At 45.7% G+C, this 27,467-nt stretch overlaps 2 protein-coding genes across 2 annotated transcripts in view; one reads left to right on the forward strand and one right to left on the reverse strand.

Annotated features, from left to right (window-relative positions):
- Nucleotides 1-27,467, reverse strand: part of LOC147337090 (protein NLRC3-like) — a 290,822-nt gene that overhangs the window by 176,892 nt on the left and 86,463 nt on the right. The gene's annotated exons all lie outside the window — the stretch shown is intronic.
- On the forward strand, nucleotides 9,126-15,956 carry LOC147337093 (uncharacterized). Its single transcript, XM_086266032.1, has 6 exons — nucleotides 9,126-10,190; nucleotides 10,308-10,501; nucleotides 10,739-11,506; nucleotides 11,544-11,680; nucleotides 15,709-15,803; nucleotides 15,894-15,956. The coding sequence occupies exons 1-6, from the start codon at nucleotides 9,126-9,128 to the stop codon at nucleotides 15,954-15,956; spliced, it is 2,322 nt and encodes a 773-aa protein (XP_086122158.1).

A 27,467-nucleotide genomic window follows, 5' to 3' on the forward strand; every position in this document is an offset into this window, starting at 1 on the left:
TTAGTAACATCTGCTTCCCTCCTTCAGGCAGACGATAAAGTGAGCTCAGCCTTAAACATGTGGAGAGAACGTTTGACCGACAGTCCTGGGACGACTGCAGAACAATGGTTTGTTTTTAATGATAAAGTTTCATAATGGAAATAAATGCTGAGCCTGTTTCATGATGTTGGCCCAGCAGCATCAGGCAGGATTAATACTGTAACAAACGTGTGTCACAGTTATAATGACTTTAAATGAAGACTTGGGTTGGATGGAGATGTCAGCTGGATTTGTGCTGACTGTCACTTTAAATGTTTTCAGTTCAGCTTCTAAATCTACTTTTGTATAATGTTTGCTGAGTTTTGCACTTCATGACGCTTTTAAGAAGAGCCAATAAATCCTGACTTTACACAAAAATAAAGGTTTAATGTGTTTAGTGTGACAGTGGAGGAGGGCGCACATAATAAGAGTCATTAACAGAATGGTGACAATTATAATCTGTCTCATTTTAGGAGCAGCTCACAGGCACAACAGACTACAGAGCAATCAAAGCACCAGTTAAACGTCCATGTGACCGGCTTACAGCCAATGAACAATCAGTCCCCACTGTCCCCACCAACATCACTGTACTGGAAAGACTGTGCTGCCATGGTCAGAGATGAACTGGTACTAAAATGTAAGGCAGCTGATGTGTGTGGCCTTAGCAGCACAAATGCATCACGGCTGCAACGCTGCAGTGTGTTTAAACATTTGAACATTTCTGTGGCTTCAAACCAGCAGCTGCTCTGTACTCAGTCGTGTTTGTGTGTCTGTCAAAGTGATTGTTGTCTTTAAAAAGCCTTTTGTGTTTGAGTTTTGTGAGCAGTGCCGAGCTTCTCTGTAGTCTAAGCTGAGTCGATATATTTGATTCCATGTTTGGTGTGATTTTCAAAGTCAGCAGCAGCAAACGCTGAACAAGCAAAGTTTGGGCCCATCAGAGACAGCAGTGGACCTGCTGACCTGTAGGTGTTGGAGGTGTTTGTGTGCAGCTGTGGGTCAGTCAGCTTTATTTCACTTATCCATGACAGAGCGCTGTTAGCTGTGAGTTAGCATCCACTGAGCTGTTTCATCTACTCTGTCACTGCCAGCAAGCAGAGCCCAGGGTTGGCTTCATAAGCTGGACGTGGCCTTGCTCAAGGGCACTTTAGCAGCACGTTCCCAGCAGTAACAGAGGGATTCAAACTGGTGACCCTGGAGTAGGAATCACCCAGAAAAGTCACCTTATGCCAGAAGTTTTAGTGAGACGGGAACAACATTACAGCTCTGATGTCATTGACCTGTGCAGTGAGGACATATTGAACTGTGAGGACACAGCTTATAGGTTCAACACTGACCCTGGGTCAGCATGTGCAGGTGACATGGTGTTGGTGTCACCACTACAGACAGCTCAGGTTCAACTGGTTCTTCTTTGATTTGCTTCTATAGCACAAAGGTTGACACCAGTCTGGTCCAGTTAGCATCTGAATCCATAAACGTGTGAGCTCGTCCCACCAGAGGACGTCAGCATCATGGGGATAATGTCTACAGCAGGAAAACACAGGGACAGTTGGGTTTGCTGCACATCTGGAACACACAGTTAGCTCAGATATGTTCATGTCGCTAACACCAATACAGTGACTGAGTGCTCTATAGCAGCTAATGCTAACAACTGTAACACTGCTGTTTGTCATGGTTTTCAGACCAAATGATAACAAACGTTGGGAAAAGTGAAATATTGGAACATGAAATCATAAATTATTACATTTAAACAACAATAATACAGCTAAATTTCCCCTGTTGGCTCATAAGCTGCTCACCTGGATGCTACATCAGTGCAGTCCTCTCTGAACATTAGATAATCAACACACACACACTTATTGTTGAGAGGCTGACTTCACTAAACTCACAGAAACTCTTAAGAAGCTCCTCAAATGATGACTTTGGAGTTTTGTGTTACTGTCAGTGTATAAAAGCTAGAAAAGGAAGAAAAGCAGGAGAAATGATCAAAGTGCTGCTGTGTGCAGGAAGAACTACAACATGTTAGTGAGAAACACAAACAGGGTGTGAAACACACTCCAGAGGAAACGCTGTGTGCAGGCTGTCTGTGACTTCCTGTGTCTCTGCCACAGACTGGGACAGACACCAGTGAAACCAGTCACTGTGGTCATGTGCTTGTAGCCAGCAGCCTGTGATGTGAGGCTGCTTGAGTCAGTCGTCTGCTTCCACCATGTAAACCTTGGTGTCTCCTACATGCACAGATGTTTCCTGCAGACTGTGCTGCTCCAGCTGTCACACAGATGTTGAATCAGCAACATCTGTGTGACGTCCTCCCTGGTCCCACAGATAACAGGCTGCATACAAGAGGCTCACCTCTGCTACCTGCTGCTCCACTCCCCATCGCTGTTTTGGCCACGCCTCCCGTTGGTCAGCAGGTAAAGGTGAAGCCTGGGACATGGAAGCCTTTACAGCAGAGCTTCATGGGCCTGTCCAGCAGCAGGCTGAGGAGAGAAAGGTGACAGAGTTCGCTGTTACAAACAGTTTCTCAGCTTTGATCTAAAAGAGCTTCTTTCCTGTTAAAGCAGCTGAGAGTGAGCACATGTTCTCCCCCTGAGGTTCTCATGACAGAGGAAGAACTCACAGCTGAGGAGGACCAGGATCTCCATCCACTCACAGTCCCTGCAAACAAAACCACCATTTGAACTTTAACATTTGCTACGTGTGCACACAGTAAGTGATGGAGGATGAACTGGTCCTGTCTCTGTTGGTGGGCTCGTATACTGGCAGGAAGGAAGCTTCTCTGGGATTTCTCAGGCTTTTCCCCGCAGCACGCCGTGTGATAAATACTCACAAATACTCACAAACGTGTCGTTTCATGCGTCGGTCAAACACTCGACGCCCAGCTGGAAACACTTCAGGGAAGTTCATCTGCCCGAGATTCAGAAAAGTCACAGAAAATGTCAAATTGTTGTGATATAGATGTTTATCAAATCACTTTTGTTGTCACATCACATGTGCAGGTACACTGGTACAGCACATGTGGGTGGAATTCTTGTGTGCGAGCTTCACAAGCAACAGAGGTGTGCAGGACGATAGGATATGATCATGGTCACAGCGCAGCCCCAGTGATGTTAAACACAGAGGGTTCAAACCTGTCGTTGCTTCATCAGTGTGGACGTTTAAAGATGATGTAACCATTTAATTATGGTTACATAATTAATTATGTAATTAATTATGCAATGGGAGACAATGGGAGACAATGGGAAACAATGGGAGGTCGGACCTCCACGCGCTCTCCGGACAAAGACGCCGTAAAAAATGTAATAAAGAACACCAAAAAAAAGTTTCTGTAGAGTTAACGGCTCTGCGTTTCCAACAGAGGGAGGGAAATCTGGGAGGATGTTTATTTTAAAAACCCTTATACATCAGGTTCTTGTTCTCTGCAGCTTTCAGCAGAATTTCCTCACCAATGTGGTAGTAGTGCAATCTCAAGATGATGGGCCGAGGAAGATGACTTTGTTTGGGACGCTGGCGATTCGCTCTATGTGCTCGATCGATGAGTGGCTTCTCCTCGAGAGATAGCGCCTCCGCCAACAGGTGTGAACCAACTCAGTCATCTTGGGTCCCTCTGTGCCTTCTGGTATTCCTGCAGTTCTTAAATTATTCCTCCTGGAGTGCCTCAAGAGCTCCACATCTCTCATCTAACTTCTTTACCTCCGCAGACAAACGCTCCACAGTGGCCTGGAGAGTGGCGATGGTGTCAGAGTGGTTCGAGGCACAGTCCTGCAGTTCAGTCAAAGTGTTATCATGCCTGGCCACGTCGCTTTTTATGTCCGAAATTGAGGGCTGGATGCTCTGGTTCAAGGATGATATCTCGCCTCCTATGGTGGTAGAAATCTCTAATATGCAAGTGTCCAGTGCTAGTTAGTTAGTTCTAGTTCTAGTGGATAGTGGGGCTTTATTTGATGATTCTAGTGTGTGTTACATTGTTGTCATATTGTTGAGTCGCAGAGCTGTACAGTGTTACAGTTTCTGTAGAGTCTGGTATAAGGAACTCAGATCCCTCTGTGAATAATGTTCACTGAAACTGATCTGTAGTTAATGAACTAGTCAGGATTTACACTAGAGAATGTTTCTGCCATTACATGGCCTGTATTTGTAGAGCGCTTTACTCGTCCCTAAGGACCCCAAAGTGCTTTTTTGCCCAAGGACACAACGACCGAGACTGTCCGAGCCGGGGCTCGAACCGGCAACCTTCCGATTACAAGACGAGCTGCCAACTCTTGAGCCACGATCGGCCCACATATTGTTGTCTTTTGTTGCAGACACCAAGTGTTGAGATCCTGTCTCAACCTCCTACATTCTTCCAGCAGGTTACACATTATTTTTTGTATTTGGAATCAAATATATGTGTCAGTTGGGCCTAGTGCAGGGGTCAGCAACCTTTAACACCCAAAGAGCCTTTTGGACCCGGTTTCCACGCAAAGGGTCAGGGTTCGGGAAAACACTGGGAGCCGCAAATACTTTGTGACATCTAAAATGAAGATAACACTGTGTATATTGTTTTTACCTTTATGCTTTGTGTGAACAACTACAGTGTGTTGCTTATGAAATCCATGAAGTGCTACAGAGAAAATTACATTTGATTTATGTAATGAACACATTTTGAGCTCTTAAAGAAATATAACAAAGGAAAGCTGAACTCCAATGATCCATGTAGCAAACACAAACTGTTATATCGCCTTTGGGCTTTTGGAGCCTTGACCTGACTTTTAAAAAAAGCGCGTTCATGCAAACATCGTCGGGTCTGCCGTGATATGTTTACAACGGGACTTCTGCTCCTGAACCTCTGCGCACAGCGTCTGCAGGTAAGGTAACTTTATTTATACCCAAAGGCAAGGTAAATTTGCTTTACAGAAAAATGACAGCATTTGACATCCCTTTAAAAACACACATACCTAGTAAATATATAAAGCTCACTGTGACACATACTTTAATATTTCGAATCAAAAACAGTTCTTATTTAATTCAGTGACAGCAACGGGGACAAAGCGATTTTTATAACGCTTTGTCCTGCATCTCGGAAATAGAAACCTCCTTCCTGAGGGAAGAAGCTGAAATTCACCCCTTAGAGGATGGGAACCATTTTTAAGGATTGATAAAGCCATCCTCTGTACCTGCTCAGAGTACAGGGAGGCTAAACAAGACTGTGGCTCAGCTATCAGACGACTGGACCATCTCACTATCTGATTCAGAGAGTTTTTCTCTGTGACAGAGGTCTGACCGAACCATGCCACCAAACAAAAGGATAAAACAGACTCAATAAAAGAACGAGAAAACAAAGTTAAAATTTTTTGGTCAATGTGGAAATGAACAAGTTTCCTAAGGCAATAAAGGTGCTGGTGACCCTTTTTACAAACTGATTTGCAATTTTGATCAAAGTTCAGTTTTTCATTGATTATGGTCCCAAGATATTTATATGATTGTACTTGCTCTATTTTCTGACCTTTAATTAAAGTGACTCCGTGCCCATTTTGTTGTTTCCTAAAATCAACAACCATGTCTTTTGTTTTAGATATGTTCAGCTGGAGATAAGACTCCTCCCACCACTGAACAAAGTCATCAATGACTGGGCCGTGGTTAATTTCACCCTCTTTCAGTAAGCTGACAATAACAGAGTCATCTGCATATTTAATAATGACCCTGTTTTCATGTCTGCCCTGACACATGTTTGTATAGAGAGTGAATAATAAGGGCGATAGGACGCAGCCTTGAGGAGAACCTGTGGAGGAGAACACTGGGTCAGACAGAACCCCATTTATTCTCACTCTTTGTGACCTGTCAGTTAGAAAATCTAAAATCCAGCCCACCAGGTTTTTCCTGATTTCAAACTGTTCTAAAAGTCTTTTAATTAAAATATGGGGCTGTGTTGTATTAAAAGCCGAAGAAAAATCAATGAAAAGAAGTCTTGCAAAAGTCCCTTTACTCTCTACATGTTTAAGAATCAGATTTAGTAAAGTCAAAAGTGCGTCCTCCACTCCTCTGTTGGGCCTGTATGCAAACTGCATTGGATCCAGCTGACCTTCAGTCTCTTCATAATCACATTTCTGATGATTTTTTCAAAGACTTTCATGACAACTGAAGTGAGGCAGCAGGCCTGAAGTCGTTTAGATTTAGGGACAGGAACCACGACTGCTTCTTTGCAAAGAGAGGGCACATGTTGTGTTTGCAAGGATTTGTTAAAAATAACCTGAAATATAGGCCTGAGTTCATCAGCACAAGATTTAATTAGGCAGCCACTAATATTATCAGGACGCTGGCTCTTGTTCACATTGACTGTATGAAAGGCCTTTTTAACATCGCTGAGTTCAATGATAAAGTGCTGAGTATCTCTCAGTTTCTGTTTCAGTTCCCAAATATCCTCGCTGAAATCAGAAGAACTAAAACGAGCAGAAAACATGTTTAAAGCATTTGAAAATCTCTGTCTGAATTAAAACATCTAAAATGACCTGACTGCTGCTCTGGGGATTTTGAAACCCTGCTATGGTTTTCATACAAGTCCAGGCAGACCCAAAAGTTTTTGCAGCAAATTTGCTTTCAAGAAGGTTTTTGTCTGTTTTGCTTTCAAGATCTCGATTTTCATTTCCTTGGTAGCTGTCTGAAAATCGGTAACAGCCCCTCTTTAAAGGCCTGTCTCTTTTTCCTTAAACAGGATTTGACACTTTTAGTGACCCATGGCTTATTGTTAGCGTAAATTTTAACGCGCTTACGGGGTGTAATCATCTCTTTACAAAATACTGCACAGGAGCTAGTAACATCCACCAAAGCGTCGAGATCATCTCCACAAGACTGAAGACGGGGCTGTACGAAGTCACTTTATCTCTACAGACTGTAAGCTGTCGTCTGTGAGGCGTGAGCGTGTTTGTTTGAACACAGTTCACGGTGGAGAACAGCTGCTGACATAATGTGGATCCCAAGATCCATAACTGGCCTACCTGGGGCTGAAAGTCTCCATAAATGCAGGCGTTTCGGCGGCTACACCGGCTTCCACGAGTGTGACGCTTATTTTGAGAAAATAATAGAATATAAATGTATTTTTATATTTCAATATCACAATAATCTTCCAATGTAGAACTACAAGTTAAAAAAGAAGTAACATAAATCAAATCCACTTCAGCTAAATACTTCTCATTTATTTCCATCTTACATGCTGTGACTGCAGCCATTCCCACATCTCTGTGAATGGGACTCATGGACATGGATCAGTGGTTGTTGATCAATGGTCCTGAGAATCTGCATAATTAAGATGAAGGAACGGAGCTCCCAGCCCATCGTTCCTGCAGCTGCTTTCAGTCTTTATGCAAATGTCCTGTTTGTAAGACTGAAACCTGCAGCTGAGACTGAAGACGTCACCTGATGATGACGACACGTTTCTCCCACAAAACGCTGCGTCCAGATGAACAGAAGCAACAGACTCACTTTCCTGGATGATTGAGATGCATCAAGACTTCATTGTGTGTTACTTCTCATTCAGCACAGACACATTATTCCTGTTAGGTCATGTCAGCTGTCACTCAGTACAAGCACAACTGTGAACAACACAAACTTCTCTTCAATGTGTCACAGAAACACTAAGTGTGAGAGCCTGTATGACACACAGGACAGACTGTAAGCTCTGCTGGCTGCACAGCACTTTGTAGCAGTTTTCCAACATGTCCTCCACCCGTGATGTCAGTGGTGGGACCCCAGTCACAGCACTCAGCACCACCTCCTTTAAATGGATTTTATAGCAGTTCCTCCCGTTACTCGGTGCAACGCTTCTTAAATGTGTTTTTGCAGGATAAAACACAGCAGGTGGTGTAGAGAGGACGTCAGCTGACGGAGCAGAGGGAGGCAGACTGTGGATAAATGACAGAGTGAGAGGAGAGCAACCATGACAGAAGCACAGGTGTGGCAGATAGAAGTGGCTTTATAGACACTTATTGTCAGTCCTCGTGCATGCTGTGGAAATAAGTGTCTGTGTCATGAGGTGACATGTGAGCTTATCTTTGGTCGATAAAGCTGAACGACCAGTTTTCACTTTGCTTGTTACGCTTGTTTAGTGACGTCTGGGTTTCTGTGGAGCCCGAATTTTGATGAGTTCTGGTGAAATCATCTGAGATCATCTGAGCATCGGTGAAGAGTCAGCAGAGAAAGTGTGGGACAGAAGTTTGCTTTGGACACATGGACTGAAATCAAAAAGTAACAAACAGGATTTCCAATGGACAGTATGGAGAAGTGAAAGTACACAAAGGCTGTGCTGGAACACGTGTGTTACACTTTTTGACAGCTGAGAACAAAACACAATATTTTGCATCATCTCTGCAGTGTCTCTTCTTTCCTCTGCTGTTGTGCTTTTAGCTCCAAACTGTTTCAAATGGTTTGTCAGCAAGCTGACCTCTGACCTCTGCAGTACTAACTGTCATGGTCCTGGGTCGGTGACCCAGCGCTTTTAGTTATCATTTTCCAGTTTATGATGATGATGATGATGATTGTTATTGTTTGAGTTCTGTGTGTTATATTTGGTCTGCCTTTGAGTCTGCGTCTGTATCTGTCTGTCTATGGTGTCTCCCCATCTGTTTGTGAATCTGTCTGGTTAGTTCAATGTCTTCTCTGGTTCCATGTATCTGAGTTTCCTGTTTTATTGTGAAGGTCCGTGTCATATGTGAGTGTGATCAGTTTACGTTTCCCCTGTCCCGTCAGGCCAGATTTCTCCCAGCTGTGTTGCCCTCCTGTCTCGCATCCCCTGATTACTGGTGTGTGTATTTAAGCCCTGTGTGTTCTCCTGCCTGTTGCCGGTTCGTCTGTGTTACTTCGTGTCAGTCTGCGTTACCCTGTGTGCCACAGTGTCCTGTTCCTCGTCTGCGTCTCTCTGCTTTTCCTCCCCTTTTGTCGTATGCTCCCAGGTCTGTTATTTTTAGTTTTCCCAGTTTAGGTGTCTTCAGTTATTTGTCATGCTCCACTGCTTGTTTGCCACTACACCTTTGTAAATAAACCTCACCAGTATTTCATCCACTGCCTGCATCTTGGGTCCTGCTTCCTCCACACCACACGGCTCGCCTTACCAGCCGTGACAGTACGAACCGGCCACAATGGACCCAGCAGCATTCAACCCGCCCGAGGAGCTCCGGGAGGATATCATTTATTCTGTGGACCGTTTAATTAATTTATGGCTGGGGCATGAGGAGAAGGGATTCCGCCAAGCCATAACTAATCGATTGGAGCGACTGGTTTCCGGTCTCCCCTGGCTGTTCAGCTCACTCCACCCACTTGTTCAGAATTTCTTTCGGAACGAGCTGCACCTTCACCCCCCTACCGCTCGTCTGCTCAGCCCACCGGAGGATATGCAGTCCGAACTGCCGGATGTGGAGTTACCCGGCCTGTCGGAGCGTTCTCCGAGGAGGAAGCAACGTTCATGTCGTAGGCGCCTCACCCCACAGCCGGGTGGTGGGACTTCAGAACCGCCGGCTGTGGTGAGTGAAAATGACACTCTTTCTGTTTCACCAGACTTTGGGACTGTTAATTCTGGGGCTGTGTTTCTTCAGTTAGCCACCCGGCCTAAAGCCCAGTCGCCACCTCCACCACATTCAGCCTCACTACCCATAGCTCAGTTACAGTCGCAGCCAGACTTACTACAAACTATGCTACAATCCATAACCCAGTCTATAGCTCAGTTGGCAGAGGAATCATTAGCCCTATCATCAGTTCAGCCTCCTGTTCAGCAGCCGCTAGCCCTGCGTCCTGTGTCACCAGCTCCTCCAGTACAACAACCTGAATCTATGCTATCCGAAGGGAATTGTTTTTCATCCGTCCATTGTAAGCAGAGAGACAAACCAGTTAATAACGTAATCATCCCTCAACAGCTGACCAGTTCTGAGACTGTGATGCACTCCAGGGCCTCCCCAGAGGCTGGGTTTCAGCCCCTAGCCCACTCTGGACCCCTGGAGGCTAGGAACCCAGCTAAGGACTGTACAGAGCTGTCGCTGCCTGAGCAGGGTCAATGCTCTGCGCAGCTGCAGGCCGCTATGTGTTTGCCAGAGGCCCGTGTGCCTGCTGGTCCTGTTCTGTCCCTGCCAGAGGCCCGTGTGCCTGCTGGTCCTGTTCTGTCCCTGCCAGAGGCCCGTGTGCCTGCTGGTCCTGTTCTGTCCCTGCCAGAGGCCCGTGTGCCTGCTGGTCCTGTTGCGTTCCTGCCAGAGGCCCGTGTGCCTGCTGGTCCTGACCTGTTCCTGCCAGAGGCCCGTGCGCCTGCTGGTTCTGACCTGTTCCTGCCAGAGGCCCGTGCGCCTGCTGGTTTTGTCCCGTGTGTTCCAGGGGCCCCTGTGCCCACTGGTCCTGAGACTGTTCTCGCTGGAGGGCCCGAAGAGCCCGTCCAGCCTCCCGCCTCGTCAGCTGGAGGGCCCGAAGAGCCCGTCCAGCCTCCCGCCTCGTCAGCTGGAGGGCCCGAAGAGCCCGTCCAGCCTCCCGCCTCGTCAGCTGGAGGGCCCGAAGAGCCCGTCCAGCCTCCCGCCTCGTCAGCTGGAGGGCCCGAGGAGCCCGTCCAGCCTCAAGTGTCTTCTGCTGGGGGTTTAGGAGAACCCAGCCAGCCTCAAGTGTCTTCTGCTGGGGGTTCTGGAGAACCCGGCCAGCCTCAAGTGCCGTCTGCTGGAGGGCCCGAGGAGCCCACCCAGCACCACGCCGCGTTAGCTGACGGTCCTGGAGGACCCAGCCAGCACATCTCCACATCACCTCCTGCAGCATCGCTGCCGTCAGGTTTTGCAGCCGTCCCGCTGCCGTCATCCTCGCCTGGTCCAGCCTCCACCTCAGTCTCGTCTGGTCCGGCCTCCGCTTCAGCATCAGCATCGCCTGGTCCAGCATCAGCATTGCCTGGTCCAGCTTCAGCATCCTCATCAGCTGCTTTGCCTGGTCCAGCTTCAGCATCCTCATCAGCTGCTTTGCCTGGTCCAGCTTCAGCGTCCTCATCAGCTGCTTTGCCTGGTCCAGCTTCAGCGTCCTCATCAGCTGCTTTGCCTGGTCCAGCTTCAGCGTCCTCATCAGCTGCTTTGCCTGGTCCAGCTTCAGCGTCCTCATCAGCTGCTTTGCCTGGTCCAGCTTCAGCGTCCTCATCAGCTGCTTTGCCTGGTCCAGCTTCAGCGTCCTCATCAGCTGCTTTGCCTGGTCCAGCTTCAGCGTCCTCATCAGCTGCTTTGCCTGGTCCAGCTTCAGCGTCTTCATCAGCTGCTTTGCCTGGTCCAGCTTCAGCATCTTCATCAGCTGCTTTGCCTGGTCCAGCTTCAGCATCATCGTCTGGTCCAGCCTCTGCATCATCGTCTGGTCCAGCCTCTGCATCATCGTCTGGTCCAGCCTCTGCATCATCGTCTGGTCCAGCCTCTGCATCATCGTCTGGTCCAGCCTCTGCATCATCGTCTGGTCCAGCCTCTGCATCATCGTCTGGTCCAGCCTCTGCATCATCGTCTGGTCCAGCCTCTGCATCATCGTCTGGTCCAGCCTCCGCTTCACCTGGGGCTGCAGAGGCCACGCAGCCTTCAGGTCCCCTACTACCACCTCCACATCGTCGGTCATCTGCCTGGCCGCCTGTTGGGCATCTCCGCCACCGTGGACGCCCTCCTGAACGCCACCACTGCCTTCCACGTGGCCGGCCTCCGGACCTGTTTCCACGCCGCTGTTGCCGTCCGCACGGTCGGCCCCCAGAACTGTTTCCACGCCGCTGTTGCCGTCCGCACGGTCGGCCCCCAGAACTGTTTCCACGCCGCTGTTGCCGTCCGCACGGTCGGCCCCCAGAACTGTTTTCACGCCACTGCCTACCGCGTGGCCGGCATCCGGACCTGCCCCGTTGCCATTCGCATGGTCGGCTTCCTGAACTTGACCATCTGGGCCTTTTGGACTCCGTCCCTCCGTCCTGGGCCCCCTCCGCCCGCCCTGGTCGGGTTGTTTTCTGTTTTGTTTTGATCCGTTTTTTCGTTTCGGCTGGGCTGTCTGGTGCCAGCCCTTGAGGGGGGGGTACTGTCATGGTCCTGGGTCGGTGACCCAGCGCTTTTAGTTATCATTTTCCAGTTTATGATGATGATGATGATGATGATGATGATGATGATGATGATGATTGTTATTGTTTGAGTTCTGTGTGTTATATTTGGTCTGCCTTTGAGTCTGCGTCTGTATCTGTCTGTCTATGGTGTCTCCCCATCTGTTTGTGAATCTGTCTGGTTAGTTCAATGTCTTCTCTGGTTCCATGTATCTGAGTTTCCTGTTTTATTGTGAAGGTCCGTGTCATATGTGAGTGTGATCAGTTTACGTTTCCCCTGTCCCGTCAGCCCAGATTTCTCCCAGCTGTGTTGCCCTCCTGTCTCGCATCCCCTGATTACTGGTGTGTGTATTTAAGCCCTGTGTGTTCTCCTGCCTGTTGCCGGTTCGTCTGTGTTACTTCGTGTCAGTCTGCGTTACCCTGTGTGCCACAGTGTCCTGTTCCTCGTCTGCGTCTCTCTGCTTTTCCTCCCCTTTTGTCGTATGCTCCCAGGTCTGTTATTTTTAGTTTTCCCAGTTTAGGTGTCTTCAGTTATTTGTCATGCTCCACTGCTTGTTTGCCACTACACCTTTGTAAATAAACCTCACCAGTATTTCATCCACTGCCTGCATCTTGGGTCCTGCTTCCTCCACACCACACGGCTCGCCTTACCAGCCGTGACACTAACTCCTGACCCGTACAAAGAGCGGGCGTTTCTGACCTTTGACCTGCAGCTGTATGTGTTGGGTCTGTGTTTCCACAAACCCCACTAATTCTAGAGACTTTTTCATCATGAAGAAAACAAGACAGTCGATCGATCGATTACTTGCGCAAGGGAGGCCTCGTCTGTGTCCAGCACCACAAATGACCCCATGGTGGCCTCCTCTCGCTGCCTTTTATTGACAAACTTCAAACAATAGTTTACAAAACACCTCCCCCTGCAACCCCCTTTGGTTACAAAGACAAGGCACTGTATGTAAATGTATACACTGTGTGTGTGTGTGTGTGTGTGTGTGTGTCAGACCTCCTGCTGACCAAAGGGTCATAAACCCAGGAAGCTTACATCAATAGAAACAGATCTTTCAGATAGGATGTATCTACAATAAAACCTCCCCCAGCACAGAGTGGTTGGAGAGGTGGTCAGGATCAAAGGAATGGCTTTGATCCTACTGCTTGAACTAAGACTGTACAAATTTAAGAAACACAATGGCAACATTCAACAATTAGACTTAACAAGACTTTTTCAAAAATCTCAGTTTTCAGTGAAAACGTCGTTTACGTGTGGATGAAAGGCGCAAACGCTCAGAAAAATCTACGTTTTCAAAAATCCCGGTGTAAGTGTGGGCGTGGCCTTACTCAGCTTTGATGCTGCCAACGTGGTCACTGGATAAAATGAGGTAACCGGTCAAGGCAGCAGTGGCAGAGCAACCCTTATATTCGGTTTCTCATGTTTAAAAAGTACTCAGTTACAGCGCACGTTTAAACAGATGATCTTTGTAGGTGGGATCTCAGCAAGAAGGTCCTGGGTTTGAATCCATGTCTGATTCTCTCCTGGTACCCTGACATCCTCCCACAGGTTAACTGCTTCTTGCCTAATAACAGCTGGGATAGGGTTACACACACACAGTCCTGTTTTCATATCTCCGTGGGAACATTGATGTAATGCTTTACCTAACACCTAACCCTAACCCTAAAAACTGAATGCCTAACCCTAACCTTCAGCCCTAAACCTAACCACAACCTAATCGTACCCCTGACACTAAAACACCATGTTTAGTCTCAAAAACGCCTTCAAACTCTTGGCGACGCTCATTTTGTCCACAAGTGGAGTCACGTTCCAGTTTCTGTAAACATGGTGCAAACACACACGACCCTGAGCTGAAAAGATGGATGGATGTGTAAAATCCATATTGCTGCTGTTCACAGCAGGACTTTGTTTAGCTTCTGTTCCAGTATTCCTGAACTGGCTTCTTCAAACCGGCAGCCTGCTGTTACGATCAGCTGTGGGAAATCTACAAACTCATTACAAAATATCAGAACTAAGACTTTTATTTTGACGGGTGGCGTCTCAGCTTCAGCGTGTTGATGGGCACAGCCATGGTTATGTTAAGGTTCAAATATTATCAAATATAAACCTTTGAAATTCCTTTCACAATAAATCCATAAATAAACAAAATAAAACATAGAAAAGTGTTTAAACCCACTTTTCCATAAAGCTGTCAATAGGAAATGTTCCAGTAAACATGTCTGTGTTTCTGCTGTTTTCCTTTCATGCGTCCACAGCTGACAGGTAACCCTATTGGAGTCGCCAGAGTGACGGGTGGCGTCTCAGCTTCAGCGTGTTGATGGGCACAGCCATGGTTACCACAGCTGGAGTTGGTGTACGGCGAGCTGTGAGAGGACAGAGATGGAGAACGCACATTTAACTCTTTAACAGGAGATACGTTACGACTAACAGACGACTGCTGTCTACATGATGTCTTTGCAGCCCTTATGCTACATGTTACACAACTTTTCTTCATGCCAACAAGACTGAGGTGCCACATAGTCGACACATACAGCTGATTATGATGCATGTTTTACTGTTGCTATGTTCACATCATCTGCTTGGCTTTATTACTGAAAGCCTGGAGATCCTCTGACGTGTGCATGGCTGATGTGAAGTATGATTAGTCCTACATGACATCAACAACAGAGGCAATGAAAGCTTTGTTGTTAACAGGTTGTAGGTAAAGTCAAATGTCTACTTCTACACTTGTGTTGGGTAAAGTTCTTCTCACTGCAGCAGATTTATATCTGTGCTTTCACAGGGCGTGATGTGGAGCTCAGCGCTGAGGTGCAGGTCTCCTTGGAGACGGCATCCTGGCTGAAATATTATCATGCTTCCAAAACATTTCAGCTTTTATTTTGAAAGAAACAAGACTTGAAAACGAATCCCCTTCTTCCTCTTTGTCTTTGTTCTTCAGAGGAGTGTCACCTGGACAAACTCAGGGCTGTTCTAGAGCCTTTGTTATTATTTGACTCCATAGAAATAAAACTGAATGGAATCAAACAAAAACTCCCAAACAGCTAAAACACTTTGCTTTATTCTCTTTTTTAACAAATACGTTGAAGTCCATCCATAACAACACAGCTGAGATCTCCTTTGTAATCAAGTGTTTACATCCTTTGTACAGATCTGCATACAAAACAATCATTTACGTCCCACAGAAGTCTAGTTACACGTAACTATACAAGAACTGGTGAATGACAGAAACATGAGACACATGATCACAGGTGATAACAAAAAGAGAAAGAATTCATGTGTTAGTGATGTTTTTCAGCCCTGATGGCTCATGTTGGAGAAACAAGCTGAGGTATGTGGAAAGTTCACACACACAAGTGGGCGTGAGCGCACACACAGAGAGAAACACAACTGAAGCATCTGTTTGCTGTTTCTGCTTTCATCATCTCTGCTGCTGTGTCAGGCTGGGGTCTCTCAGTGACGTGGTTGAGGTGAAGTATGACGAGTATCCCTGATTCAGTCCATCGAGACAAAGGGCAAAGAAAGCTGTTGTTAACAAACTCTATGGTGATGTGGCATTTAGCTCTGACTCTACGCTCTGCTGAATCCTTTGAACCTGCTGATCAGTAAAGCTCTACGTGCTGCAGCAGATTGACCTCATCTGTGTTCACAGGTGTGGACCTCAGCGCTGAGGTGCAGGAGACTTTCATTCAGTTCTCCCTGCAAACAGCATCCAGCCTGGAAATACTGTCATCTTTCCCAGAAACGGTGCTCTTATCTCAGAGAAGAAGTCTGATGTAAATAACTGCAATCAACAGTGATGTTCTGCACAGATCACTTTTCCATTTTGCTCTCTAGATGAGTCCCAGCTGCCTGACCTTGTGTCCAGGTGATCGTCTCACTGAGGAGCTTTTGTTCTGAAAATCTCACGTCCATCACCTGTTTCCTTTTTACTATCTCTGCTCTTTCTTTATTCACAATGCTCATAATATCACACAATTATATTCATCACCTGCATGTTTTTATCCAGCTGCTGTTAGAACCAAACAAATAAAAAGGATGAAAAGCCTGAAATCCTTTGATTTATTACATTTGAAACAAATATGAGAGCATCCCTAACAGCACAGCTGAGACCTTTGTTTTAATCAAGCCTTTGTATCGACACACTTGTAAAGATTCATATACAAAACATAATAGAATAAATCAATATAAAATACACATAATGACAAAAATGCAGCCATGTTGTGAGTTTGCATCTAAAACATGCATGTTTCCCTTTGTACAGGCAGATTTACAGCAGACAAAGCAACACGCTGATCGACTTTGACCGCTGCAAAAACAAAACACCCACCAAGTCTGAAGTCGATCAGAGGAACTGTTGACAGACTGACAGACAAACAGATGCTTGATTCATTAGTGCGATTAAATGTTCTTCTTTAGCAGCATCACTTCATGTGTTTGTGTTCCAGGAATAAAGGTCTGTTTAAACTGGACGTCTCCTCAGCATCACTCGTGCTGTCGTGGTTTCAAAGCTGTGCAGAAAGAATCTGAGGGATGATACAGAGGTGACCAAAGTTACAAACATCCAGCTGTGCTGCAAATGTTTGCAGAGCTCCAAACTCTTTGGCTTTCTGCAGAGCAAGTATGGAAGAAGCACCTGAGCTAACTTCAGTTTAGACGATATGAGGAAAAATGCTGCTTCCCAAAGTTTCCTACAAGTATCCAGTTTATATTTAGAGAAGCGAAGGCTCTTTATCCTGACAACTACTCCCTGGTGGATCCCTGTCCTGTGACAGCAGCAAAGACTGTGTATCAGTATCATCAAAGCCACTTCAATAACCAGTGTTTAAAGCTCTCTAGCAGATGGACTTCAGTGGCAGCAGCCTCTGTCTGCTGTGTACAGAAGGTTCTCTGATGAAGCACACAGCAGATGCTGCACTACAACAGCAGCAGCAGCTCAGCTTCAGTTTGCTTCGACGCCCTTTTTGACCTGTGAAACAGCAGAAAATGAAACATTTCAACACCCGTTTGTTAGCGTGAGCTATTCTGCTGTTTTTCATCATTTCACAGGTGAAATAAAATCACATTTACTTCCTGTAGGAGTGATCGTGTCCAGCCTGACTGAGACCATGTGCTCCATCCTGCACAGGTAATAAACCTCTGACATGAAGGGCTGTCAAGTAGTTTTAGACAAATGGGGGTAAAAGACGTTAAAAGCTTAAAGAGAAACTACATTTTCTAAGAACTGTCTGACGTTCACCTCTCACTCTCAGAAAGTATACAGACTTTCTTTGATTCACTAGTGAGATAAAATGCATTTCTTGGACAACATGACTTTGATATATTTGTTTTCCAGGAGCAAAGGTCTGTTTATGCTGGCGAGCGATGCAGGCAGGAGGACTCTTTACACTGTGACTGACTAATCAATCTCTTCATCATGACTTCTGCTGTCATGGTTTTAAACCTGCGCAGTGGAGAAAAGAAGCTGAAAGAAGCTTCCTGCAAGTATCTGACGTGTCTTTAAAGAACTAAATCCTCCTCATCCTCACAGATACTCCCTCCTTAACCAGTTTCTTAAACTAGCTAACAGGTGGAGCGACACCACTGCGTACCAAAGGTTATAAAGTTAACCACACAGCAGACACTCTCGGTGCGTCAGCTGTGTGGAATCAAGTTGTTCCTGCATTAATACACATACTGAAGTAACTGCCCTGAGAAAGGTGAACTGAAGCTTTGATGCTAAAGTTAAGAACCTTTTGTTCACACTGGCAAGTGTTCAATGTTACCATTTATGCCAGTTTATTAATAAAGTACTTTTAAAAACAGCAGCAGGGCTGACAAAAGTGCAATAAAACCAAAAATCTATGAAACAGCAAACAATGAAATATTTTCATTTCAAGACCTTTTTATTAACTCTTCTCCGGCCTTTATAGCACATTTACTTGTCTTACACTCTTTCAGTTGATATGAGTGACCAATATCTAATTCATTAGCTCACTAGTGCTTTACTGTTATATTCAGTCTGCTGAGATCAGGTGACATTAAAAAAATCACTAGTGAATGAAATGTGAAAAGAAAAATCATTGTGATCAAAGCTCTCTTGTTTGCTCTGAGGCACTAAAGCCTGCACAGGTAATAAGCTTCTTGGCTTTAAGTGAGGATTTCCATTCGTTTGCAAGCAAATGAAGAAACAAAAGTTTGTACGGACTTTAGCGCCCTGTTGTCCTCATGTGTGGACGTCACATTTTGGGATGTTTAGACCAAAATACAAAGTTTTGCTCAACAAGGACCTGATTTGCACTTACGAGGTCATTATCCTGCCTCTGTTCTATCGACATTTAAAGCGAATATCCTCATATGTGGATCTCATTTCTCTCAGAAACAAAGTTCTGGTAATTCTTTGTTTGTACATGAATCAGGTCCCAAACAGCCCAAATAGCAAAGAGACTTTAAAAATGCATGAAAGAGTTCAGGTCTTAGGAGGTTAAAGCTCTAAAAGAGAAACTCCAGTGAAACAAGTTGAGGTGACCACGTGTGTGTTGTTGTCACATGTTACTCTGCACGCCAGCAGGTGGCGACAGGTTAATCTGGCCCTGCTTTGTTTGTCCTTTTGGAGCAAAAAGCCTGTTTTTCTTGTGTTTTTAACTACATTTGATCATCACGTTGCTGATATCGTCTGATCTGCATCCCAACTGCTAAGTTTGTGTTATTTAGGTTGTTTCTTTGAATGTTTCTCTTGCTAACTGTCTGAGGTTCCCCTCTCACAGAGTGAACATAATTCTGCCCTTGTAGGATTAAACTTTGTGGTTGCAAAACCGTCCATTTGTTTAGCAGAACTGACATGTTTCTGAATCCATCCCAGAGCCGAGGGTTTGTTTAAGTGGGTTTTTAGTGTGGGTTTTCGTGCTGGCAGGGAGGCAAAAGGTGATTTCAGTGTCTACTATATAAAGAGGCAGCAGCTTCCAGATCTTCATCTGTGTTCTCCTCCATCATCATTTCACTCATCACATGGCTTCACATCTCAGCCTTCTGGGAGTGGTGCTGTGCTCCTCATGGTTTCTGCTTCTGAAATCCCACCTCAGGCAGACTTTGATTTACAGGCAGCAACAGTCATCCATAATGGTTCTTATTTTACCGCCCATCTAGTTTCATAACCACATGTCCAACTTAGGGTTGCAGGAAGGGGATCTCAGCCACCATCTCTTTGTGCCAGAGAGATGGTGGCTGAGACGCAGCAGAGCGGAGGTGGAAGTGCCTGGCTTAAAACAGGACATGTTAGCTGCATTTAAACTTCAATTACTCTTTATATGGTTGGTAGGAGTCCGACCATGTATCTGTTTACCTGAAAAACATTACACCAGGTAACCTGCTGGGTTAAACGTGTTTTCCGACGATGTTTGCTGCCCTACAATCCGTCCTGCTCTGTAGTGAAATCAGAGACATTTGACCGTCCTGTTGCTCCCATTGAAATGTATACAGCCTGTTTAAAATCTAGAAAACTAGATCTAGAAACTGTTAAACTGCTTGAGAGAGTTGATCACCAAACACTGATAGATTTGCCAACCTCAAGGTGAGGTGACGTTAAAATAAAAGAAACAATCTGCAGAGCCATGTTAGTCGTGTCTGCAGTAAAGAGCTTTTTATACATTGTACCATAGGCACAGTTGCCTCCATTTTTATAATTGTTTAAATTAATATTTTGTACATTTGTACATTTCAAGGACTCTATTTTTGGAGTGTATGTTTATGTATCTGTATTATATTATACGAACACTTTAAAAGTCTGTCCAAAAAATCACTCAGTTTACTTTTTACTCACTATGAGCATCATTCATTATTCTCCCCAGTAATTAAGATCAGGATATGTATGTTTTTATTCCAATCCATTCTTCTTTTGCAGCGTTTAAATAACCTTGATCAGATTTGATGGTTTTGTTACAAACTTTTCAAAAACTGTTTGATTAGAGGGTTTTTTTTTAATTGAATATTGATTTATTGATTAGCATTCAAATATCTCAGTGAAAACAATAAAGATCTACCACAAAGCAAGAAACCGAGACAAGGCTAATCAAAAGGTACTGGCTGAAGCATGTTTATTAAATTGTGTTAAAATGTACAAAACAGTGATGTCATGTTTTGAGACTTGATGAATTTAAGAATCTTATGATTTAATACAGAAATTTGCAGACTTGCACAGAGAGGGTAAAATTAGGATGACGGATAACAGAGACGAAGACAACAGACGACGAGGACAGGAAGGAACAGGGGTTTAAATGCACCAAGGAGACAGTCAGAGAGAACTCGGGACAACTGGAGGCATGTAGGGATGCAGGGACTGACAGAGACGGGGAAGACGTCTCATCGTGACGAGTAAAGTTTATCTTGCCTGGCTGGGCAGCTCTCTGGGTGCTCAGCACCCCCAAAGCTCTGATCCTAGAATCGCCCCTGGTTGAGACGCATTTTCTCTAAACACCGGGTCTCTGTGGCTTTTAAACACCTAAACACGCTGCACCAAAAACTGGTCCACCCCAAGGATCGGGTCCCCCGACACAAACAGAGTAACATAGTGTACGCTGTTAAGTGCAGGAGGATTGTCAGGATTTATACATCGGGGAAACCAAACAACCTCTGGCTAAGAGGATGGCACAACACAGAAGAGCCACCTCGTCAGGCCAGGACTCTGCAGTCTGTTTACACCTACAGGCCAGTGGACACTCTTTCAAGGATGAGGATGTAACATCCTGGACAGGGAGGAACGCTGGTTTGAGGGCGGAGTCAAGGAGGCCATTTACATGAAAAGGGAAAGACCATCTCTGAATGGAGGAGGGGCCTAAGGGTCCATCTGTCACCATCTTACATGCCATGATTGCAGCCATTCCCCAACTCTCTGTGAATGGGACTCATGGACATGGATCAGTGGTTGTTGATCGATGGTCATGAGAATCTGCATGATTAAGATGAAGGAACTGACCTCAGCCCCAGTGGGCTGCTTTCAGTCATTATGCAAATGTCCTGTTTATAAGATTGAAACCTGCAGCTGAGACTGAAGACGTCACCTGATGATGACGAAACGTTTCTCTCACAAAACGCTGCGTCCAGATGAACAGAACCAACTTTTGGAGACTCGTCTCTTGTACTGACTCACAGTTTTGTGTCTCTTGCAGCTGTTTCATCGGGCATGTTTGTTGTGACCCAGAGTCCAGATGTTTCTGTCATGGAGGGAGAGACCGTAAGCATCACCTGCTGCTGGACAAGAACGTCTGAAAGATTCAGAGTGGCCTGGCTGAAAAATCAAACAACAATTAAGAGAGAGACCAACGCAAATCAAGCTCCAAGTGTCTGAAAAAGGAGGCAAAGACTCATCTTTGAACATTTCAAACATCAGAGGATTCAGGAACACACATCTGTAAAGTGACTGTGGAGATTCCATCTTTAACTGTGTCTAAAGGAAATGGGACCATCATCACAGTCAGAGAGAAGACGGTGAATAACAACAACAACAACCACACAGACTCCAGTGAGTGAACACGTTCAGTTTGGTGACCAACACGCCTCCAAAATATGTCAACATGTCGTCTTTTACAGATTAAACGCTGTCACATAAAAGTTTAGTCTGTCACGTGTCTGTGCTGTTACCGTACACGTGGCAGCCTTTGGTCGTCTGAAGGGACGATTAATAAACATTGAATCCTCCAAACCAGAGCGATGAAACTACCTGAACGTCTGTCAGCTGAAAACCTTCAAACTTACAGACGTTTGTGACGACTGGCTTAGAAAAAACTTTACAAACTTGTTCAGCGTTTTTGGTTTTGTTTTAAATTTATGTGATGATTCCAAAAACACTGCTGATTAAAAATGAATGATTGACTTTTGACTGATTGTCTCATTTAATGAATTAATTAATACTTATCATAGTAAACTCCTCTGGGTTACCATAGTAACACGACCAGTAAAGATGCTTTGGCATGCAGACTGGAGCAGCAGGGATCAAACCACCGACCTTTCTATTGTCAGGTGACCTGCTCCACCTCCTGAGCCCCACTTCTCATGACAAATGACTTCCTTTTCTTTTATTCTCACTGACACTTGAGGATTGATCATGTTTGATTAGAGCTGCTGCTTATTCTGCAGCCACAGGATGTGCCAAGGCTCAGGGAGGGGCAGCCATGTGACCAGTTCGGCTGAGAGAAAGAAGACATCAAAGACGTGCTGTGGAAGAGCCAGATATGAATAATAACTCATGATTAAACATGTAGAGGTGTATTAACACAAAGTGAGTGAAGAAGAAACACCCAGTGCATCATGGGAGTCCCCCAGCAGCCTACACCTATTGGGTGGATGTTACATGTACAAGATTCAAACTTGTGATTTGAACGAAATAATTTCATGTTTCTGTGGTGAACATAATTAAATCATGTAGCATCTGCATGAAATTCAGACACTTAATTCTTGTTCTTGTTGAGATGACAGGATACAATCTAGTCAGAGTGGTTCGTTACCTGGACTCACGAAGTTCACAAGATCACATTAGATGTCAAACTGCAGGAAAATCACTGGAGTTTTCAGCAGCAGACAACTACGCCCACAACAACAGATTTCTTTGAGTGTAACTAAGGGAGGATCCAGGGTCACCTGGTCCAGCCCTAACTATATGCTTTAGCAAAAAGGAAAGTTTGAAGCCTAATCTTGAAAGTAGAGATAGTGTCTGTCTCCTGAATCCAAACTGGAAGCTGGTTCCGCAGAAGAGGGGCCTGAAAACTGAAGGCTCCCATTCTACTTTAACCCTTAGATGCACACGTGGGGTCAAAAATGACCCCAGGGGTTGTTTTTCTCCAAAATCTTTAAAATGCAAAGTTGTAATATATTCATATTCCAGGTATTCCTCATAAAATATGTTTGTAACATGAGGCCATTTGCATTTTTATTTATTTTTTCATTAATTAAAAAAATGCAGTTTTTGTATCACTACCCCACTCTTCCACAAGTGGGGTTAAAAATGACTCCAAGCAGTTCCTATGGAATCTTCTATGAAACTTTCATTCTTAGCAACTCTGACTGTTCCGCTTACACTTCTGATGGATCAAGAATTAATTTTTGCACAGTAACGTACATGATTTATAGTCAGGGCTGCACATAAGTGGTCCGCAGGTGTGCATTCGCTGTCAAAATATGAGCATTCCCGGAAATTCAGAGAATACACGCTTCTTTTGCGGTGGAGGAACACCTGTCACGGTCCTGGGTCTCCTGACCCAGCGTTTTTAGTTCTTTGTGATGTTTGTATTTTTGTACTTGTGTAAGTTATTCTATGGTTTCTAGTTTCGATCCCTTGCCCTTCATGTTGCTCTGTGTCCCCTCTGTTCTGTGTAAGTCTGTGTCTGCATGTTTGAGTTCCCATCTGTGCCCTCCTTCTGTGTCTCATCCCCCTCGTTACTCCCCAGTGTATTTAAACCCTGTGTTTCTCTGAGTCAGTGTCGCGTCGTCTCTCTTGCTGTGTGTGATTCTCCCCGTGTCTTCTGGTATGTGTTATAATTAGCATTTCCCAGTTTAGTTTTGTATTGCTTGTGTTCTGTTTTCCAGCAATAAAGCTGTGCTTTTGAGTTCAAGTTCTGTCCCCGTGAGCTTGCGTTTGGGTCCAATCCCTGCCTGCCACACAGCGTTTCATGACAGTACGACGTGACCACAACATGGACCCAGCAGACTTACCCGGGGAGAGCGATCTGATACGTGTCCAACGCCTAGTCGAGTGGATAACCCACACTTCAAATACACGGGCAAAGATTGTGGGAATAAATGCTATCGAAGCAATCCTCGGAGGAAATTCCCATCTCCGCCAGGTCAGAGGATGTGTGGACTTATTGGCCAATGTGAATGAAGCCTGGGAGGCTCGGAAAAAAACAGACTTGGCCCAGCAGCAACAGACAACAGCCACCCTGGAGCAGCCACGTCAGCCACACCGGCCGGATGTGGTTTTGCCCGGCCCTTCGGCGCCGTCTGCGAGGAAGAAACGACGATCACGCCGCCAGCGCGCCACCCCACAGCCGGACGTTCGGACTTGTACATCGCCGGCTGTGGTGAGTAAGGACTCTTTTTCTGTGTCGAACCGTGGGACTATTCGTTCAGGGGTTGTGTTTTGTGCTACGGATGGTAATGTGAACAGTTTATCAGCTGCCCAGCCTCCTGAAGCTCTCTTAGCTGCCCAGCTACAAGCTGCGTCTCCTGTGTCCCTGCTAGCACAGCCATTAACTCCACCACAAGCTCCATTTTCACCTCTACCATCGCTTCAGTCATCAGTTCGGTCTGCCGCTCAGTCACCCTTAGCTCCATCTTCCACACTACCACCTGTTTCTCTTCCGCCACAACCATCACTACACTCAGCCATTCAGGCTGCTACTCAGTCAATCATTCAACCTATAGCCCTGCCATTAAGACACTCTGTAGCTGAGCCATTAGCCATCCAACCCGCAGCCAATTCAGCTGCTCCTCCACCCGTTACACCTCCACCACAACCGTCACTGCAGTCTCCAGTTCAGTCCCCTGCAGCTCAGCTTTCCCCAGTGCAGTCTCCAGTGTCTCCAGTGTCCCCAGTGCAGCCTCCCTTAGCACAGTCATCCACTCAACCACCAGCACCACAACCGTCACTACCTCTAGTTCATTCCCCTGTGAAGTCATTAACTCCACCACCTACTCCACTCTCACCACCACCGTTACTACAGACATCAGTTCAGTCCCTGTGCAGTCATTTACTTCTCCACCATTAGCAGCTCAGGTCCCCGTGTGTCCAGCAGCTCAGCTCGCACCTGAACCTTTGGCCCAGTTCCCCGTAGCAGTGCAGTTTTCTAGCCAGCTTAACGTTGAGCCCGGGGTCCCAATTCTCTCTGGCTCTACATCAGCTCCTGCTGGAAGCTCGGATGAGCTCATCCAGCACTCCGTGGCTCCCATGCCGCCATCTACCTCGTCCGCTGGGGGTTCCAGTGAGCCCAGCCAGCACCTCCTCGTCTCCGCTGGAGGGTCCGAGGGGCCCGTTGCTCCACCAGCGTCATCAGCTTCAGCGTCGCCTGGTCCAGCTTCTGCTTTGGCTTCGTCAGCCTTGTCTGGTCCAGCCTCCTCCGAGCCTTCATCCACGTCTGGTCCTGCCTCGCCTGGTCCTGTGCCCACCGAGCCTCGGCCAGTATGCCTGACACTTAAGAACCGCCGCTGCCTTCCGTGCGGCCGGCCCCTAAACTGCTCCGTCGTCTCCTTCGCCGTTGCTGTCCGCATAGTCGGCCCCCTGAACTGCCCTGTGTTTGGGCTGTTTTCTTGGGCTCCGGTGTTTGCTGTGCTCCGCTTTTGTTATATAAAGTAACACGGCTGCTATGAGGCCAGCTAGGATCCCTGTGGCCCTACAAATGATCCAGGACGGATGGGATGAAGAGCCCATTGGAGGCATTGACTCAGAATCTCACATCTAAGATATAGAGGAGCCAGACTATTGCCCCCCCCCCCACTGAACAAGGCCAGTCAGATACAGAGGAGTCCTCTGAAGAGGAAATAAATATTGAGTCTAACAGAATGAGCCCCTCTTACTGCTCTAGCCACAATATTCTGAATTAGTCGGCCAGGGCTTGCACCTGGGTTTAGTACTTTCTCCCCAGTAAATGCATGGAAGATGTTCATGTCTGATAATTTAATAGAAGAGGTGCTGTCATACACAAACATGGAGGCACGAAGAGTAGCCACAGACAGGGGAAAGAGTGGAAAAATGTAATCAAACATAAGCTCCTGGCCTTCATTTGATTGACCATTCTTGCAGGAAGTGAGAAGAACTGGGATGTACCAGTCGGTGTGTTTTTTGGGAGTTCTCTGCATAACCCATTGTACAAGGCCACTATGTCAATTCAAAGATTTAAAGATTTCGCCCTTTCTTGCACTTTGAGGACAAGAGGACCAGAGCCTACCGACTGAAAACAAACCACATGGCAGCTTTCTGCTACATATGGGACCTGTTCCTGGTCAACTGCAGGCAGAAATTCATCCACAGTGATTGTGTTACAGTGGATGAACAACTTGTGCCTTTCAGAGGGAAGACCCAGCTTCTGCAGTATAGGCCGAGCAAGCATACAAAAGTGATACAAAAACTGAAAATTAATGAAAAAATAAATAAAAATGCAAAGGGCCTCATGTCACAAACATGTTTTATGAGAAATACCTCAAATATGAAAATATTACAACTCTTCGTTTTAAAGATTTTGAAGAATAACAACAGAGTTTATAGCAAAATGCATTGTTTCTATTTGGGGTCATTTTTGACCCCACTCGTGGAAGAGTGTAGGTATTGGTAGGTTGTGCATCCAAGGGTTAAATACTCTAGGAACAACAAGTAGGCCTGCAGTGTGAGAGCAAAGTTCTCTAATAGGGTGATATGGTACTATAACAGGGGTCCCCAACTCCTGGACTCCGGTCCAAATCCAGACCCCAAGAGGATTTTGTCCGGATCACAAAGCAGTTTCTCATTTACCGTGTAGTTGGATAGTTTCTTCCTGCCGGCTGCCGTGGCTGACTTTTGAACTGCCGCGACACGCAGCTATGCAGGTTAGCATCATGCTGGTCCACTCTCCCAGCCAGCTGTTGGCGGTAATGCACCACCAACTGCCAATAAAACGACAAAGAAGAACAAGCTATGTGGGTATGTGAGTTGATAGGTTACTGTCTTGGGCGCTTGCGCTTGCTGAGTGGATGAGTAAAAGAAGATGGCTTTGTCAAAAATACTTATAAAGTTATAAAGAGTGGAAATCGGAAGAGCTGTTATGAAATCAAACATAAGAACTTCAACCAAAGCTGTGCGCCTGGGTCTGACGGTAGAACAAGAAGAATAAATGAGGTATGAGCGGCTACACGGCTGATAACAGTCTGTGACAGCACAACAGCATACGAGTGTTCACTGTGAGCACGGTGGACTTTAGGAGGACACAAAAAGACTTTCACTGACTGGAAAATGATAAAGAGTGAAAGGAAGCTGCAGCAGAAACACTTTTTAGTTTGGAAGAGAAACAATGTAACACTTTTAGATGGAAACAAAGTAAAGTGTAACAATTTACCTTCAATAAAAAATAAATTACATCCTTAATAAAACTATAAACATTTGAACCGTTTGATACTGAAACATAAAATGAAATAAACTCCATAAACAATCAAAATGAATTCAAACTGATCAGCAACATTAACTCAGGAGCACAATATATGAAACACTTTAACCTACAAAACCAAAACGAATCAAACAGTTTGTGCTGATTTCTTTCTTTGATCAAAATAACAAAGTCAGCATTAATGGCTCCGACGAGCACGTTTTGCAGTGCACAGCTTTTCAAAGCAGCTTTGAAGCAGGATCCTGCAGCTCTCAGCTCCTGCTCAGTGTTTAGCTGGGACCTGGACTTGGTCTGCAGCAGCAGCAGAGAA

This window comes from Aulonocara sp. 'chitande type north' Nkhata Bay, linkage group LG3 (genome assembly GCF_057382095.1).
Source record: "Aulonocara sp. 'chitande type north' Nkhata Bay isolate Kocher_YH1m ecotype deep benthic linkage group LG3, A_spYH_male_GT1.1, whole genome shotgun sequence".
NCBI classification, from domain to species: domain Eukaryota; kingdom Metazoa; phylum Chordata; class Actinopteri; order Cichliformes; family Cichlidae; genus Aulonocara; species Aulonocara sp. 'chitande type north' Nkhata Bay.